The following is an 18,305-nucleotide window of genomic DNA, read 5'->3' on the forward strand; positions in this document are numbered from 1 at the left end:
ATTACCTCTTTGATGCTTCCAGTTATGGATTTCTATATCCAGAGTCATCTAAACCAAAGAAATGGAATATGGGGTCTGAAGTTACTCCAGCCAACCCATGAATCCAACACACACAACCCATTTTGCAGCATTTAGTTCCAAGGGCAAAGGTCCAGTTTGTTTGTTCAAAGCAAGGGTAAATGTTTTGGGAGCTGACCTTTGGACATCCAAGCGGGAAATTGGCCTGAGACAAAGGGAATATTTTTTCTGCCTGTTGTTGTTATTGTCCCTTTTTCCACCCTTTTCTCTCTTGCATAACCCATCATGGGGATGGAGGGAGGGGGAACAAGGCACCCTGCTGACCAGAGTGCAGGATAAATAGAGGCCCCGCAACCAGGGTCCCTTGCATTTGTTCGTCCGCTCTTCTTTGGACAAGAAGTCAGAGAACAAAAGCGACGCCAGCCATGAGAAGCAGTTTCTGTTCATTGGGGGCCCTGGTGCTCCTCTTGGGCCTGGTTCGAGTTCGAGGAGAGGTGCCGGTACAAGTCGACTTCCAGCAAGACCAGGTAGATAGAGTATGGCCACTTTTCTTCATTGGCAAGTAGATGGTTTAAAGAGTGCCTTTTGAGGATGACAGCTCCTATCATTTCACAAACATCAGTTATTGATCATGTAGTAAATATCTATCTATCTATCTATCTATCTATCTATCATCACCCAGCAAACATTTATTATTGATCATTTAGCAGATATCTATTTATTTATCGAGATATAATCATCCAACATATTTAGCTAACATTCATTATCGATCATTTAGCTGATATCTATTCTAAGGTAAAGGTAAAGATTTTCCCTTGACATTAAGTCTACTCATGTCCGACTCTGGGGGTGGTGCTCATCTCCATTTCTAAGCGGAAGAGCTGGCATTGTCAATAGCCGCTTCCAAGGTCATGTGGCTGGCATGACTGCATGGAATGCTGTTACCTTTCCGCCAAAGCAGTACCTATTAATTTACTCACATTTGCATGTTTTTGAACAGCTAGGTTGACAGAAACTGGGACTAACAGCAGGAGCTCACCCCGTCCCACTATTTGAACTGCCAACCTTCCAATCACCAAGCTCTGCAGCTTAGCAGTTTAACTCGCTACATATAGATATAAATAGAATCACTCAACTGATTAAGCAAACATTCAATATAAACAATGTAGCCAATTTCTATCTATCTACCTATCTAGAATCATCCAGCAGATTTAGCAAACATTCATTATTGATCATTTAGCCGATATCTAGATAGATAAGAGATAATTACCTAACAGATTTAGCAAACATCCATTAGTAATCATGAAGCCAATATTTATCTAGATATAATCACACACACATATACAGGCAGCCCCCAAGTTACTAACAAGATAGCTTCTGTAGGTTTGTTCTTAAACTGAATTTGTATGTAAGTCGGCACAGGTAGACTTTTAAGTGTAACTCCATATGTAAGCGTGCATGCATGCTTTGGATAGCATAGAGAAGAGTAAACCACCTTTTGGTGTTTGTTTTGCTTATCTGTGCCTCTGTTCAGAAGATTTCACCTCACTTTCTGTCCCTGTAATAATTGGATTTTGAAAAAATTGACTTGTGGAAACAAGGATTGATTATAAAGCTTCAGTGGAGACACCTTTCCCCCTTGATAACAACTCTTTTAGGAGTAAATTTCCCTTCTGAAGGGTAGATTTCTCTCACTTTCAGTCGTCTCACCCCCGTTCGAATGTTTGTAATTCGGGGACTGCCTATACACGCACACACACACACACACACACACACATCTGCCTGCCCAAACCCTGTGTATTATATCTTTATTTGCCAAAATTCTCTCTCTCTTTGCCCGGATCCAGTTCACGGGGCGCTGGTTCAGCATCGGCTTTGCCTCCAATTCCCGCTGGTTCCAGGAGAAGAAGTCCGGGATGAAGATGTGCTCCACGGTGGTCTCCCCAACAGCCGAAGGGAGCCTGGAGGTTATCTCTACCTACCCCAAGTAAGGGTTTGGGGGCCCAGAGAGTGCAAAGAGGCACACACGTTATTTTTCAAGATAGCTCTTTTGCCCTGAGATTCCTCTCCTTTGGGAAATCTCAAACTCATGACTCACTCATGACTCCTCCTATACGGATTATATGCCACTCCTTGTCAAGTGCCAGGGCAAGTTACTTTTAAAGCATAATGTCCCATAGCCTGTGACCTCCTTTGCACCCCTGCTTAGTTAACCAGCCCCATTTCTTGATCTCTCTTCCAGGGCAGATAAATGTGAGACCCGAAAGAGCCTCTTCGTCCAGACGGAGCAGCCTGGGCGCTTCAGCTATACCAGTTCTTGTAAGTTGGAGGTGGATTGGGTCTTAGTATCCCCTTTATATGGGGCTGGGACTCTATAAAGTGGCTCCCTCCTTCCCTCCTTCTTTCTTTCCTATTTTCCTTCATTATTCTTTTCCTTCTTTATTTATTTCCCTATTTCCTTCCCTCCTTCCTTCTTTTCTTCCTACCACTCTTCCTCCCTCCCTTCCATTTTCATTTCCTTCCTTCTTTTCTTTCTTTATTTCTTATTTCCTTCCTTCTTTTCTCTTATTTCTCTGCTTCCTTCTTTCTTTCCTTCGTTCCCTCCCTCCTCTAGGGCTGAAGGTGGTGGACTAGATTAATCTTGTGGATGCTTTCCAATCTTAAGAATGCAAATTTAAAATTATAGAATCCCCAGAAGAGGCCACAGGGGCCAAACTTTGCCCTAATTTCTGTTCCAGATTCGGGGACCACCTCAGACGTCCGCGTCGTAGAGACCAACTACAATGAATATGCTTTGCTGATGGGACAGAAAGTCAAGGATGGACAGACCTTCACCATGGTCTCTCTGTATGGTGAGTATCCCTATCTGGTTTGATGGCCATCCATTTGGAGGGGTTTGGTTGTTTTCCTGCACTGGCAGAAGGTGTTTTGGACTAGATTACCCTTGGAGTTTCCTTCCAACTCTACTGGATCTCTATTCACTTTTGGTCTCTATTAAAATGATGATGATGATAAATACAATATAGACTTTTTCCTTCTATGGAGGTCTTTAAAGAGAGATGAGATGGACATCTTGCAGGAGGGCTTTAGTTGTGGGTGATTGGCGTTGGACTAGTTGCCTTTGGGTTGACCACCTTGGAGTCTCCTTATTTGGACTGTTTTTCTTTGGGGGTCTTTCAACAGTAGTTGGATGGCCATCTGTCAGGAGGGCTTTGATTGTGTCTTCCTGCATTGGCAGAAGGGGATTGAACTACATGACCTTTGGAGATTCCTTCTGACTCTAGTGGAAAGAGCTGACTCACAGACTTGCAGTCTTTCCTTTTTTGGAGGCATTTGAACCATGGTTAGATGGTCATCTGTTGGGAGGTTTGGATTGTATCTTCCTGTATAGTAGAATAGGGTTGGAACTAGGTGACCTTTGGGGTCCCCTTCGAATTTTGATGGAATAGGGAGTGTGATTGAGTCTCCTTGTTTGGAGGCATTTCAACAGTGATTGGATGGCCATCTGTGAGGAGGGCTCTGATTGTGTCTTCCTACGTTGGCAGACCTAGATGACCTTTGGACTAGATGACCTTTGGGGATCCTTTCCATCTCGAATGGAATAAGGACTACCTTAGAGGGCACCGGACTCTCCTTTGTCGATCTTTAGGCCATAGCCAGATGGTCATCTTCTGGTTCCTTATTTGCATGGAGGAAGAAGTTTGGACTAGAAGATCTCAGGTTTCCCCTGTAACTTTATGATTTTCGTTATCTCTTAAAGCCATAGTGCCTTGACCCTTCTTGTTTTTCTCCATCCATTTTCAGGTCGGACCAAACACCTGAGGCCTGAGCTGGTGGAGAAGTTCACTCGCTTTGCTTTGGAGCAGGGTTTGAACTCAGAACAAATCCTCATCCTGCCCAGGACTGGTGAGAAGATTCTGGGAGTTGTACTCTAAAGGAAAAGTAACTCAGTCAGGCATTAGCCTTAACAGAAGTGAAGACAATGGGGAATTAGCTGAAAGTATATTGGGGTGGGGGTGGAATAGAAGACCTCATGGTGTCCCTTTTGCCATGCCCCAGCATTTATTCATATCCCTCTTTTCTGACACTTTTTTCTGTTTTCCTTCCCCAATAGACCTCTGCATGGAGTCTATATAATAGCAGGTGAGTCTATGGCATTCCTCTAGGAAAGTCCTAAGTGCAAAACTTGTCACCTTCCCAATTTTGAAATTTTTTTCAGGCAGAGATCATCATCATTAACTTTAAACCCTGCCTTTCACCTCGTGTGAACTCATGGTGGCTAAGAGATAAATTTTAAAAAACTAAAAACTAAATATTGGTGTGTGGATATAAAGTTAAATTACAACTGAAATATAATAAATGCAATTAAAATTAAATATAAAAATATACAGTTCTGAATCCCATTATTGGTTCTGAATAGAATAAACTTACTCAATGTATGGTATTTTCCATGAATTCCAAAGTGCAAAATATCACAATTATAGATAGATAGATAGATAGATAGATAGACAGACACACACACTCATACACACACACACATTATATTGTACTATACGATATAATGTTATAATATATTGTATGGTATTCATTATATTATATATTTCTTATTAGAAATATAAATGATATTATATTTATTATAGTTATTATGATATATGCTTTTATATTCTTATAATATAATATATATATTGTACGATGTGATATTTATTATTAGAAATACTATATATTGAAATATTACATAATAAATATTATAGTTATATATTTATCTTAATAGTATGTTTATTACATTACATTATATAGATTATAAATATGTTGTCTTATGCTTATATTATATTGTATGATATATTTATTATTAAAATATTATATATTAAATATATTATATTTATTATAATAAATATTTATCCTAACAGCATATATATTATATTATGCTATAATTACACAATATTATATTGATCATTAATATTATATATTCACATGTTATATTATATTTATTATAATATTATATGACTATATTTATTATTATAAACATATGATATGGTTTACCGTATCTCTTCCTATGAACCATCCAAGAGTTTAAGATCATTTGGGGAGGTCCTGGTCTTGGTCCCGCCTTTTTCGCAGGTGCGACTGGCTGAGATGAGAGACAGGGCCTTCTCAGTGGTGGTCCCTTGGTTGTGGAACGCCCTCCTCAGGGATATTAGATCAGCCCCCTCCCCTTGACATTCCAGAAAAAAAGTGAAAATGTGGCTATTTGAACAAGCCTTCAGAATCTAATGCAACAGTCAAACACAGTATTACACGAAAGTGAACATTGGAACGGCTCAAACGACGATTTATGGACAATGAGACTAACAATGAAGGCATTGGTTTTATATGTATTTTTAATTATGTTAATTGTATATTGTTAGGCATCGAATTGCTGCCTGGTTGTCAGTAAGCCGCTTTGAGTCACCTTTGGGTTCAAGAAAGGCGGGATAGAAATATTGTAAATAAATAAATAATAAATAATGCATCAATAATAATAATAATAATAATCATCATCATCATAATATTCATTCCCCAATTTTATCTCAGGAACTGAGACTCAAAGCCATGCACCCAAGTGTCTCTGATAATTGAGAAAACTTCAATTTGAGAATAATATATATACTGTATTGAGAATATGTATTTTTTACTGTATTTTCCCTTTCTTTTTCCAAGACGAAAAAGGGAAGAAGGAAGCACCCGCCCAATTCCTGGGATTGAGCAAACTCTCTTGATTAACAATAAAATTAAACTTCAATATACAACTGTTTGAGTTGCATTTTTTTTGGTTGGCAATGTTTCCATGGCAAAACCAAAGGCAAAGCCACATGAATTTAATTCTATAGATTTGGACCCAAAGGTCCAGTGGCGGGGGGGGGGGGGGGGGGGGAGGGGGGTCGGATTTGATGAAAAACCTTAGAAGGCTCTTCTTTCACTTAATCCTCCTGTCCTTCTTAAGCCCATTTTAATGCCTTAATTAAAGGGTATTAAATTATGCCTGAGGTTATGGTTATGCAACCAGAGGGGAGGGGAGCATGGGATTTCTAGTATAAATCAGGGTCCTTCCAAGGAGCGACAACCATATTTAGGATCTGAAAAAGATGGCTCTCCTGCCACTGCCACTCTTCCTTTTGCTTTGGGCCTTTGCTGCTCAGGCCGATGTTGCCATTCAACCAGATTTCGACCTTGAAAAGGTAGGAACTACAATTCCCAGGAAGCTTATGAAAGGGACTGCAGTGTCCAGGCTTGCTTTAAGGCTGAGAGAGTGTTGCTCAGAAAGTTTCCAGGGATTCAAACTCAGGTCACAAAGCCATACGGCTGTTTCCCATTTTATACAGGGTTTCTCTTAGCAGGATTTATTATACCCAGAGGAGGTTTGCCCTCAGAGGCTGAGAGAGTGTGACTCATCCAACAGATTCCTGTGACTCAATGGGGATTTTAATCAGCTCTGGACGTTCCCATTGGACACACTTTTCAAATTCAGGATGTATTGTATCCAGAGGAGGTTTGCTTCCTCTGAGAGAGTGTGACTCACCCAAAATCTGTGCCCAAGGGAGGTTTTGAACCCTGATCCACCTGAACATTATTCCACCTGAAGCTTAGGAAGAATCTCCTGAACATAAGAAGAGCTGTTCAGTAGTGGAACTCTCTGCCTCGGTGTCTGAGGGAGGCTCCTTCTTTGGAGGCTTTTAAACAGAGGCTGGATGGCTATCTGTCGGGGAGGCTTTGATTGTGCTTTTCCTGCCTGGCCAATTGAGATAGGACTGGGTAGCCTTTGGAGTTCAACTGTAGGAGTCCAACTATTTCTCTATGAGCCAGCTTTGAGGTTGAGGTTCCTAGATGCTGACAGTATAGAACAGGTCAGCACATTTCCATACTTAGGTCTAGTCTTCTCAGAGTCAGGTTCATGGTCCGCACATTTTTACTCATGCACAATTAAAACTAGAGCATGCTCAAAACACTCTGGTAAGACTACTAACCCATAGATACCCTGGGTCCTTAAGCCCGATAATAAAAGTTTATAAAGCATAGATTGTCCCTATGATATTATACGGGGCAGAAATTTAGGGTCTAAACAAATTACCGATAACAGAATAAACCCCATCCAAATTTCTAAGAGAGATGCTGGGGGTAGACATAAGGACCACCGCTGCTGCTCTCAGAGCTGAATTAGAAATATACTCCATCGAAGGTCTCACCAAAATCTGGGTCTTCAATCAAAGGTAAAAAATATGTATCGGAAAATGGTAAAAAAGGTAAACGTAAATGTTTCCCCTTGACATTAAATCTAGTTGTGTCCAATTCTGGGGGGTGGTACACATCTCCATTTCTAAGCTGAAGAGCCACACCTCCAAGGTCATGTGGCCAGCATGACTGCATGGAGTGCCATTACCTTCCCACCAAAGGTAATGGCACTCCATGCAGTCACCTATTGATCTACTCATATTTGCATGTTTTTGAACTGCTAGGTTGGCTGAAGCTAGGGCTAATAGCGGGAACAAAATTATGCTTGGCAGAACAAACACAGCCACTCGTATCAAACACAGGCTCCTTGAAGTGGTTAGGTCATTTTAAAGAAAACTTTCAGCGGGTGCTTTACTTAAAAGTTGACATGCCAAGACACTTAAGAACTGCTTTTACAAGGGCCAGATTTAAACAAATGTAGTCAATGGAGAGACACGGTACATTTAATCAGATCTCACCTGAAGAAAGACCTTGTATCTGCGGCACTCCTGAAGTTGAAAATTTGAACCACATATTACATATCTGCTGTCTGTATGGAAAAGATAGGAAACAACACTTATGGTCTTATACTCGTAATAAAACGAGATAGGATACATTGGCCAAAACCACATTTTTACTAGCTAGTTCTAACCCACCTTAATAACAAAAGTAGCTCTTTATCTTTATACAGCACCTAAATTGGAAATTAGAGTACAGTCTATTGATCAGATTGGCATACAATGTAAAGGGGATGAGGACACCTGATGTTCATAATTAGGATTAAGGTATATTTGGCTACCAATATGCCTCCTCCATTTTTTCCTTCTATATATGTATATTTATATTCTTATTTGGACAAAATGTATACTCTTCATTGTGATTATACTGTGTATTTTGATCAGGCCAATTGACAGATAAATAAAATGGTGTCGTTTCATCTTTGAGGCTGGATAGCCATCTGTTAGGAGGGCTCTGGTGGTGGGCTGAAGAGAGTTGGGCTGGATGGCCCTTTGGGGTCTTTTCTAACTCTAGGACTCTATATGACAGACTGGATGGACATCTGTTTGGAGGGATCAGATGGTGTCCTTCTTGGCAGAAGAGGATTGGGCTGGATGTCCCTCTTCCAACTCTAGAATTTTATGACCCTGAGTCATAGTCTAATACTCTATGCCAGTTTCCAAGGAGGGGGGTTAAATAAAGCAGAAATGACCAAATGGCATCAAACTGGCTCCTTTTGTCCAGTTTGCAGGGTCCTGGCACCTGATGGCCGGTGCCTCCGACTGTCCGATTTTCCAGAAGATGAAGAACCTGATGACCACCTCCGCAGCCATCATTCGGCCCCTCCCCAACGGAGACATGACCTTCCTGACTGGATACCCTCTGTAAGTATCTGGACCCCAATCTGCTCTGGGTTTCAGGCCAACTTTAAAGCAAACAGCTCCAAAATAAGGCTAAATCCTTCAATGGGAACCTCTGTTTTTTTTTTTTAAAAAAAAACATTTTAAAAAAATCGTGTCACCTATATTCTTTCCTAACGGCATTAATGATATAGTGCAACAGTAGAGTAAATCCCATGCAGCAGCACAATAAATCTGTTGCAACAGTATAGTAAATCAATATAATGTGACCTGGGGGTTTATGGGTGTGACAGTAGAAACAAGGCATTTTGCCTGGATGTAGATTCCATTGTCATGCAAAAAACTAATTGAGAAGACCAGAGAAATATGCAACAATATTTGGAGAATGACCTCTCCTCCTTGGAAGGTTGGAGTAAACCAATTGGCAAGAAAAAAAGAAAAAAAGAAAAAAAGGAAAAGTACAAAAAAGGTCAAAAGTTTTGAAAAAGTTCAAACTGTAAAAAATAAACTGAGAACTCGGCAAATATGCAAGAATATTTGGGGAATGACCTTCTAACTTGTAAGGTCAGAGTAAACCAATTTTTAGAAAGGTTTTTTGAAAATCAAAAACAATTTGAAGTTCAAAAAAGTTCAAACTACAAAAATATTTGGAAAATGATCTGTCCCCTTGTAAGGTTGAAGTGAACCAAATTTCAAAAAGTTCAAACATTTCAAAAGGTTCAAAAAACCATACTGCAAAAATAAAATTCAAAGATTCTGGACAAGCTAATTTCAATTTTTTTCAGACTTTCATATTTTCTTTGTTTTGGTTCCTTCTCTTTCTTTTCATTTTCAGCCAGGAGGAATGTAAGACAATAGAGATGCATTTTAAAAAGACAGAGGAGCCTGGACGCTTCGTTATTGACGGTAGGTGTGCCTCTGAGTATGCACTGTGTGCCTTTGTGTAGGATTGCAGTTTAAAGCATCCCTGATACCTCTGAGTACATGCAAAGTATCTTTCAAAATGAAGACATCCATCGCATTTTGAACTGGGCCTTCCTTGAAAGGCTTGCTAGTGCCCCTGAGCATGTGCAAAGCGCCTTTCCCCTTCTATAATGATATCCATTATAAGGATTCATAAACTGCAGTTTGACACCACTGCGAATGCTATGGAACCTTGGGAGACATAGTTTGGTGCTCTTCGGCAAGGAAGGCCTAAGACTTTGTAATAATAATAATAATAATAATAATAATCAGAGGCGGCCCTAGGTAATTTTCAATGGAAAGCAAACAATATTTTGGCGCCTCCCCCCCCCCCCCCCAACCAATCACTGAAATATATTTTCTGTTCGTCATGGGAGTTCTGGGTGCCATATCTGCTTCAATTCCATCATTGGTGGAGTTCAGAATGCTCTTTGATTGTAGGTGAACTATACATCCCAGTAACTACAACTTGCATATGTCAAGGTCTATTTTCCCCGAAGAGCGCCTCAAGAGTGTCCCTGGGCAAAATCAACTATATTGCAAATGCTTACTTTGCGTAATGGGTTGAGCCGCCCCTGGTAGTAATAATAATATAACAATAATTGTAAAACTACAACTCCTTGGATCCCAAGGTGCATGTGCACCCTTTCTGCCAAAATGCATACTAGGTAAATGTAATTGCTTTTTAAAAAGAAGTTACAATTAAATAAGTTACTTTTTCCTCCTGCTGAGACAGGCAAGCAAGAGATGCGTGTAATGGAGACTGACTATTTGGAGGTGGCTTACCTTTACACTTTCAAGGAGGCCGAAGGGGAGCCAAGCAGCACCACCGTCCAGGTTCTGAGTTACGTATCGATAGGGGGTGATGGGAGATGTCAACTGGAATAAGAAGGAAAAAGAATTGCTCTCTAGGGGATGATGGGAGCTGCCATCGAAAGAAAGAGGAAAGGAACTTTGTTATCTATGGAATTATGGGAGCTGTCATCCAAAAAAGGGGGAAAGCTTTCCCAGCTGAGTGGCGATGGGAGCTGTCATTCAAAAAGAGGGGAATGATCTTTAGGGGATGATAGGATTTGTCATTTCAAGCAAGAGGAAAGCAGCATTGATAGTTGGGGGATGATGCCATCAAAAGAAGAAGAGGGCTGTTTTGGTAGCTGAGGGAGCTGTCATTCAAAAAGAATTCAGCATTGCTAGCTGGGGAATGATGAGAATAGTCATCCAAAAAGGTTTTTGGAAAATGGCATTCATAACCTTTTGGAGAGCATCTTTTGGATAAAATAACTTTTTAGAAAAGCATTACTTTCAGAGAAGAGCCAAAAATCCTTTGGAGTATAATCGTCTCTTGTGGTATACAACTAGATATAATTATGCAAGGCAATGGTTTCAGTTGTTAGACTGAATAGCCTGTTATCTCTGATCTATTATGACAACAGAGATTTTACCAGTGCATAAACAACAACAGGGCTTCAGAAGTCTTTTACAGTCCCCAAAAATATATGTTCTCCCATAAAACAAATTGTTTTTATCATGCATTCAAGGGACAAAAATGAAGTATACTTTGATAAAAAGAACATACTTGGTTTACTCACAACCTTCATGTGTTCAGCATAAACAGGTACAGAACTTATCAGTCCAGTTTCCTATATGTTTGAGATAATTCTCTGTGCTATCCGGCTAGGGCATCTCTTACAGCAAAAACAGTAAATGTGTGATCTGAGGTCTGCAGTAATCTTTCACTCTGCCGTGATCATGTGGTCTGCAGCCCCTTCTCAGGAACCATAGAGTAAAGGAAGCTGCATACAAGAACATACATACAAACAGTAAGCAACAGGATCATAAATAAACATTAATAGAGAAGGCTTGAAAAAGGTTGTCATTTCCAACAAAAAGGAAGGGAATAATTTCTATTTAGGAGATTATGGGCCCTAATATTGATTTTTCACATTCAGCTCGAAATCCAGAACTGACTCCAGAGATATTGGAGAAATTCAAGGCGTACTATCACAGCGTTGGACTCGGTGATGACATGGTGGCCATCCTGCCCAAGTCTGGTGAGTTCAAAGGAGGCTGAGAGAGTGCGACCTCCCCAATGCGCTTCAATGGCTGAGCAGGAATTTGAACCCAGGCCATCTAGTATCATAGTCCAAACCATGTTAGCTTTCAAGGCAATTACGAAAATATTGGGCTAGAAACCTCATCATTAGTCCTTATTAGTTTAGACCCCCCTTGAATCAGGAAGGATCAGAGTTCGAATCCTCTACCAATTAGAAAATCCACTCAATAACTAACTTCATGGCTCCTTACATTTTTTTTACTCATTCGCCTTTCCCCCTTTTGCTTTGCAGATTTGTGCTTCAAGGCTCTCAGGTGAGTGGGGAGGCAGGGGATTTGTAGTTTCCCAAGGTCTGTTTTTGGAGAAGTGAAACATTTTCAGCAACAGGCAAAAACTGAGGGAGAAGGGAAAAGGGGAACTTTTTGAAGGCAACAAAGAATTAATCTGAATTAAGACCATTGGACGGTTTTGATTTAAATCCAAGACCTGGTGCTTCCTCACATATTAATATTGCAAATAATATTACAAACAATATGTATTGTTACAAATAATAATTATTATCATTAATAGCAATAATATGTGTCAGTAATATTATCTATTATTACAAATAATAATGATTATCTTTACAAATAATAATGATTTGTATTGTCATAAATAATAATAATTCTAATTACAAGTAATAATGATATTTATTTTTCCAAATAATAATAATGATATTTATTATTCTTTTGCAGTGGATGAAGAAGACAGCCCAAGCTCTGGCCCTTCTCCAAATCAGAAATCACACATTTCTCCTTCCCTTTTCACGTCTTCTGCAATTTTCGACCGGGCTCTTCCATTCCCCAATTCCTTCTTGCTGAATAAACATGAATAAACATGATTTCAAAAGCTACCTTTCTTTCCATAATTTGGTCCTTGGGAGGGAAGATGACAGAACACTCACAGAACGTCTTTGTTTACCTATCAAAGAAGGCTTGGGTTGTGCTTCAGCCATACTGAAGTTATATAGAGACAGAGTTATATATAATATATTGTATACATACACACATAAGGCTGAAAATCAGGGAGATGTATTCTGAGCATATGCTTTCCCCTATCCATAGCAAGTTTGTCTTATTATAGGAGTTCATGTACATATATGCAATTATAGCAGGATATATGTGTGTGCGAATAGGATTCAAAATCAGGGAGCCTCTGAGGATATGCATAGCTATTAAGCAAGAGAAGTAAGTTTATCCAAGTATAGGAGTATATATGTGTGTGTGAGAGAGATTAAGAGTGTGTGTGTTTACACACATGGTTGAAAATCAGGGAAACTATGACCATAGGCAGATTGCTTTCCCTAATCAACACATAGTAGCAAAATTATAGGAGTTCATGTCTATAAATGTATCTGATTATAAAAGTTTATATACATAAATGTATCCTATTATAATATGTGTGTGTGTGTGTGTGTGTGTATACTTTCATGAATACAAAGAGTTGAAAATTACAGAGACTCTTACCATGTGCAGAGTGCGTTCCCAAAGAGGAGAAAATTCATCAAATTATAGCATCCCACTCATTTAATAGCCATGGCTCATTTATGGCCTCCCTGGATTTGTCTTTTCTTGCCTTGGGATGCATCTATAATGTCGAGTGAATGAAGTTTGTCCTTACATTAACTGCATGGCTTCAAGGTGATGGGATCCTGGGAGCTGTAGTTTCCCAAGATCTCTGTCAAACTATCATAGACCTCCTCAAGAGTGTTTCCTTCTTTGGAGGCCTTTGAACATGGATGGGATGGCTTTGGTTGTGGATTCCTTGCAGGGCAGAAGGAGGTTGGAGGGCCCCTTCCAAGGTCTTATGACTTTCCAAGGTCCTGTGATCCCTCTTAAGAACAATTTGTATGAAATGCCCATCTGTCCACCTGCGCTTCAATGGATGCCTTTGTCCCAGCTTATCTTCCTGGCCTGGCATCAACTCTTATCCCTTCTTAGATAAGGGAGACCTTTTGAGGTTGACTGTCGGCCAAATGCTTATTGGGTTCGGGGCCAAAGCAAATTCTCAACTCCAAGGGCCCTTTGTGGGGCTGGAGGTCCACTGTGACCTAGATCAACCACTGTAAGGCCAAAAACAACCTGGCCATCTCCGCAGCGTTGGTGCAGGGTCACCAGATAGGTAAGGAAGGGAAGAGGTCATCAAAGGGCAAGACTTAGGCAGAGCATAAAGAGAGGACTTCCTCCCAGAACCAAGTCATTCTTCTGCTCTAAGAACATTCATCCAAGAAAAGGAAGGAAGCACATGCAAAAGATGAACGCCTGGCTGCTTGGACTGGGCCTTGCCCTTCTCTGCACCGTCCATGCTGAGGATGATGAGCCCTCCGATACCGTCAATGAGGAGGTAACGGCCCCCGGCTGGGATGGGATTGGCACCACAATGTTGGACTTTGCTATGACCCCCCCCCTTCTCTCCAACCTCTCTTTCCAGGGTCTGAAGGAGGGCTACGTTTTAGGAGCCGCTACCAACCACCCAAAGTTTCGCCATTACGCGGACAAGATGCCCATGACCAAGGTCACCTACAAGAAGCTGGAGGACGGCAGCCTCACAGCATCCGCCATGATCCCATGGTAAGTGCCAAGTAGATCTTCATGGCAGATATGTCTCTTCCTCCCTTCTCCTTCCTCTTCTCCTCTTCTTCCTTTTTCCTCTCTTTCTCTTCTTCCTCAGCCCCTCCTCCTCTTTTTCTCCCTCCTCTTTCTCCTTGTCTTTGTCCTCTTCGACCTTCTTGACTTTTTCTCCTCCTCTTCATTTTCTTCATCTTCCTTGACTTCTCATCCCTTCTGCTTTTTTCTTTTTCTTCTTCTTCCTAATCTTTCTCCTCCTTTTCCTTCCATTGTTCCTTCTCCTTGACTTCTCCTCCTCTTCCTTCCTTCTTTTCTTTTTTCCTCCTCTTCTTTCCATTCTTCTTCCTTTCCTCCCTTAATTTCTCCTTTCTTTCTTTCTTTCTTTCTTTCTTTCTTTCTCCTTCTCCTCCTTTTCCTTCTTGACATCCTCCCTTTCTTCTTTTGTCTTCCGCTTTTCTCCTCTTTCTTCTCCTTTTCCTTCTACGTTTCTTTATCTTCTCCTTCTCTCCTTCTCCCCTACTTTCCCCTCCTTTCTTCTCCTCCTTTCCTCCTCCTCCACCTTTTTTCTCTTTCTCTTCTCTTCTTTTTCTTCCTCCTCTTTCCTCTCCTCCTGTTTCTTTTCTTCTTCCTTAACTTCTCCCATTTGTTTACTCCTTCTCTTTCTTTCTTCTTTCTCCTTTTTTTCTCCTCTTCTTTCTCCTCCCTCTTCTGTCTTCCTTTCTCTCCTCCTCTTCTTTTCTTCCTCCTCCTTGACTTCTTCCTCTCCCCTCCCCCTCCCCCTCCCCTCCCCTCCCCCTCCCTCCCTCTTCTTCTTCTTCTTCTTCTTCTTCCTCCTCCTCCTCCTCCTTGGTCGTCCTTCTCCTTGTCTGTCTTCTCTTTCTCTTCTCTCTTCTTATTCTGCACTCACTCTTCTTTTCTTCTGCAGGAAAAATCAGTGCAAGTCTTTCGCGGTGATCTTCAAGAAGACTGAAGATGGGAAATATGTAAATGAGTGTGGTCAGTATGGGGCAGACTTTGGGGGTGGGGGGAAGTAAACTGGTGCACCCTCCCATCCAAAGAGCCCCATGGTTTGGGTTCCTCTCAGTCTGGTTAAGAGTTGCTGTTGAATTTGCTTTGGGTTTTAGTCTGATCCAAAGCCCCCCTGACCCCCTTCTCTCTCTTCTTTCCTTCAGAATGGGGCCTGAAAGTTCTCGATATTATCTATGTAGCGGAGGATGGATCCTACTCCATTGTGGTGGCGACTTTAAAGAAGGAGGGCCAGGAACCCAAAGTGATCGTTATACTTTTGGGTAACGTTTCAAATTCATTTCTTAAAATAAGAGGCATAAGGGGCATCTACACTACAGAATTAATGCAGTTTGATACCATTTAAACTGTCATAGCTCAATGCTATGTGATCCTGGCAGTGGTTGTTTTGCAAGGTCTATAGCAGGGGTCCTCAAACTAAGGCCCGGGGGCCGGATACGGCTCTCTAAGGTCATTTACCCGGTCCTCGCTCAGGGTCAACCTAAGTCTGAAATGATTTGAAAGCACACACCACCACCAACAACAACAACCCTATCTCATCAGTCAAAAGCAGGCCCACACTTCCCACTGAAATACTAAGTTTACATTTGTTAAAATTGTTCTTCATTTTAATTATTATATTGTTGTTAGGTGTTTTTTGCACTGCAAATAAGGTATGTGTATGGTGCATAGGAATTAATCGGGGTTTTTTCCAAATTATAATCCGGCCCTCCAACAGTTTGAGGGACTGTGATCTGGCCCTCTATTTGAAAAGTTTGAGGACCCCGGTCTATAGCCTTCTTTGCCAAAGAGGCACAATCTATAACCTTCACAGCATTGTGCCAGGACAGCTGAAGTGGTGCCAAACTGCATTAATTCAACTGTGTAGACACACCCAAGAGATTTGAACCGTGGAGTGTACTACTACTAGTAGTAGCATTATTATTATTATTATTAAATTATGATGATATGGGTGATGCATGGAATTAGGAACTGTTTTAAATTATTATTATTATATGATGACAACGATGGTGATTATGCATGGGATTATGAACAGTTTTAAGCGTTTTGTTTTTGCTTGCTAGTTTAATAATAGTAATATTTAATTTTATTTTCATTTATAATTTTGTGGATATTAAAATTGTATAGTTTTAATAATAATAATAATAATAATAAATTATGATATTAATACAGAATAATAATAGTAATAACAGAAATGATGGAGGCAATAATAATATTTAATATCACTATAAAATAATAATTATATAAAATAACAGTGATGATTATAATAACATATAAAGGTAAAGGTTTTTCCTTGACATTAAATCTGGTCGACTCTGGGGGGTGGTGCTCACCTCCATTTCTAAGCAGAATAACCGGCATCGTCCGTAGACGCCTCCAAGGTCATGTGACTGGCATGGCCGCATGGAGCGCCATTACCTTCCCGCAGAAGCGGTACCTATTGATCTACTCACATTTGCATGTTTTCAAACTGCTAGGTTGGCAGAAGCTGGGGCTAACAATGGGAGCTCACCCCGTCCAATCAGCAAGCTCTGCAGCTGAACGGTTTAACCCACTGCACCATCACGGAGTATATTTATATTTATATGTATATTTAATAGTATATTGAAATAATAAAATACAACAATAAATATGACAATAATAATAAATAATACTTTACTAGACTTAAAGCAGGCAAAACCATTAATGCATCTGGCTGCAAATGTAATTTCTAGTTTTGAAATACTGATGTCCAAACCCCTTGGGTTTTCAGGGCAGAAGACTTGCAAACCATCTTGAACTCAGGACTCTCTCTCTCTCTTCTCTTTTCTGTAGCTAAAAATCCTTGGCTTACCCCAGAAATGGAGGGGGAATTTATGAAGAGAGTCGAGGAATACGGCTTGACAAAGGACCACATCAAGACCTTCCCCAGTAAGTCCTGCTTTGGGAGACATAGTTCAACCCCGTGGATGGCAAGGTGAACTAGGTCTCCCAACCTGGCCCCAAACTCAGGCACAAAGGCCTGAATGCAGGGTTTTGACGCTTGGTAGAGCCTGGGAAAGACCTTTTTGTAACCATGACTCCCAAGATTCTGGATCCAATTGTGGGGGGGGGGGGGGGGGGATTTTGGGAGTTCTAGTCCCAAAAGTCACTTTTGCTCCTTTCTCTTTGCAGTGTCTTGCACAGGATCAAACTAGGTGAGTTTGAGCAAATTTGGATTGGGATTTGAAGTCATGATTTTGGGGTCATTTGAGGACAGGAAAAAAAACTAAAACGAGCAGCTGTCAATCAACCTAAATCCACCAATGAAGGAAAGTATTTTGGGATAGCAGCAATTGGCTTGGGACTGTAACATCACCTTCCCAAATTAGATCAATGTATGGGGACTTTTTAAAACAGGCATGGAAGTGTGGGAGTTTCCCACTTTACAAACCTTGGAAGACTACAACTCCTAGGATGCCATCATCTTCATCCATGCCAGTTAAAGTGGCACTAATTTGATAGTGGTGATGGCCTTGGGAAACTGCAGATCCCAGGATGCCATAGTGCTGACTTTGCTGACTTCCTGTTTCATAGGTTTGCTCCAAAGGTCTGGAAGATGGAGTCCTTTTGGCCCGAGGTGAATGCTTCATCTACCTCTATTAATGATGCTCCGTCTAACTCTATTAATAAACCAGATCCAGAAACCACATTTGATGTCTCTTGTTTGGGTTGGGGGAACTACAACTTCCAAAGTGATAAAAGCCATGGTCCAAAAGAACCTTTTCCAAGGGCCAGCCTCTCGGCTTTGACTCAGTAACATAAGCACCATAAGAGTAGGACAAAGGGGACCCCCCCCCCCCAAGGAACACTAGTGAATTATAGGTCTGGAAGAGATACTCAAAGATCATCTAGTCCACCCTTTTACAGTACTATGATAGGAATAATAGTGAACCCCCGTTGGAGCAGTGGGTTAAAGCACTGAGCTGCTGAACTTGCTGACCGACAGAAAGGTCGCAGGTTTGAAACCGGGGAGCGGCGTGGGCTTCTGCTGTCAGCCCTAACTTCTGTCAACCT

At 40.9% G+C, this 18,305-nt stretch overlaps 3 protein-coding genes and 1 long non-coding RNA gene across 4 annotated transcripts; 3 read left to right on the plus strand and 1 right to left on the minus strand.

Moving 5' to 3' along the window:
• Positions 1–291: 291 nt before the first annotated feature.
• Positions 292–5,804, plus strand: PTGDS (prostaglandin D2 synthase). The gene is made up of 7 exons (XM_060764592.2): positions 292–545; positions 1,866–2,005; positions 2,261–2,337; positions 2,757–2,870; positions 3,823–3,924; positions 4,133–4,161; positions 5,716–5,804. The coding sequence occupies exons 1-6, from the start codon at positions 444–446 to the stop codon at positions 4,153–4,155; spliced, it is 558 nt and encodes a 185-aa protein (XP_060620575.1). The 5' UTR covers positions 292–443; the 3' UTR covers positions 4,156–4,161; positions 5,716–5,804.
• Positions 3,886–8,492, minus strand: LOC137096068 (uncharacterized). The gene is made up of 2 exons (XR_010909221.1): positions 7,743–8,492; positions 3,886–3,949 (listed from the first exon to the last, which is right to left on the minus strand). It is a non-coding gene; the product is annotated as an uncharacterized lncRNA (long non-coding RNA).
• LOC132766632 (lipocalin-15-like) lies at positions 6,113–12,520 on the plus strand. The gene is made up of 7 exons (XM_060760967.2): positions 6,113–6,233; positions 8,506–8,645; positions 9,457–9,527; positions 10,321–10,428; positions 11,534–11,635; positions 11,930–11,951; positions 12,372–12,520. The coding sequence occupies exons 1-7, from the start codon at positions 6,141–6,143 to the stop codon at positions 12,376–12,378; spliced, it is 543 nt and encodes a 180-aa protein (XP_060616950.2). The 5' UTR covers positions 6,113–6,140; the 3' UTR covers positions 12,379–12,520.
• A 1,343-nt stretch (positions 12,521–13,863) lies between these two features.
• On the plus strand, positions 13,864–17,938 carry LOC137096402 (extracellular fatty acid-binding protein-like). The gene is made up of 7 exons (XM_067465551.1): positions 13,864–14,019; positions 14,107–14,246; positions 15,169–15,239; positions 15,416–15,532; positions 17,085–17,180; positions 17,424–17,446; positions 17,826–17,938. Exons 1-6 carry the CDS (start codon positions 13,921–13,923, stop codon positions 17,444–17,446), a joined length of 546 nt encoding a protein of 181 aa, XP_067321652.1. The 5' UTR covers positions 13,864–13,920; the 3' UTR covers positions 17,826–17,938.
• The last annotated feature ends 367 nt before the right edge of the window (positions 17,939–18,305 follow it).

This window comes from Anolis sagrei, chromosome 2, assembly GCF_037176765.1.
Source record: "Anolis sagrei isolate rAnoSag1 chromosome 2, rAnoSag1.mat, whole genome shotgun sequence".
NCBI lineage: Eukaryota > Metazoa > Chordata > Lepidosauria > Squamata > Dactyloidae > Anolis > Anolis sagrei.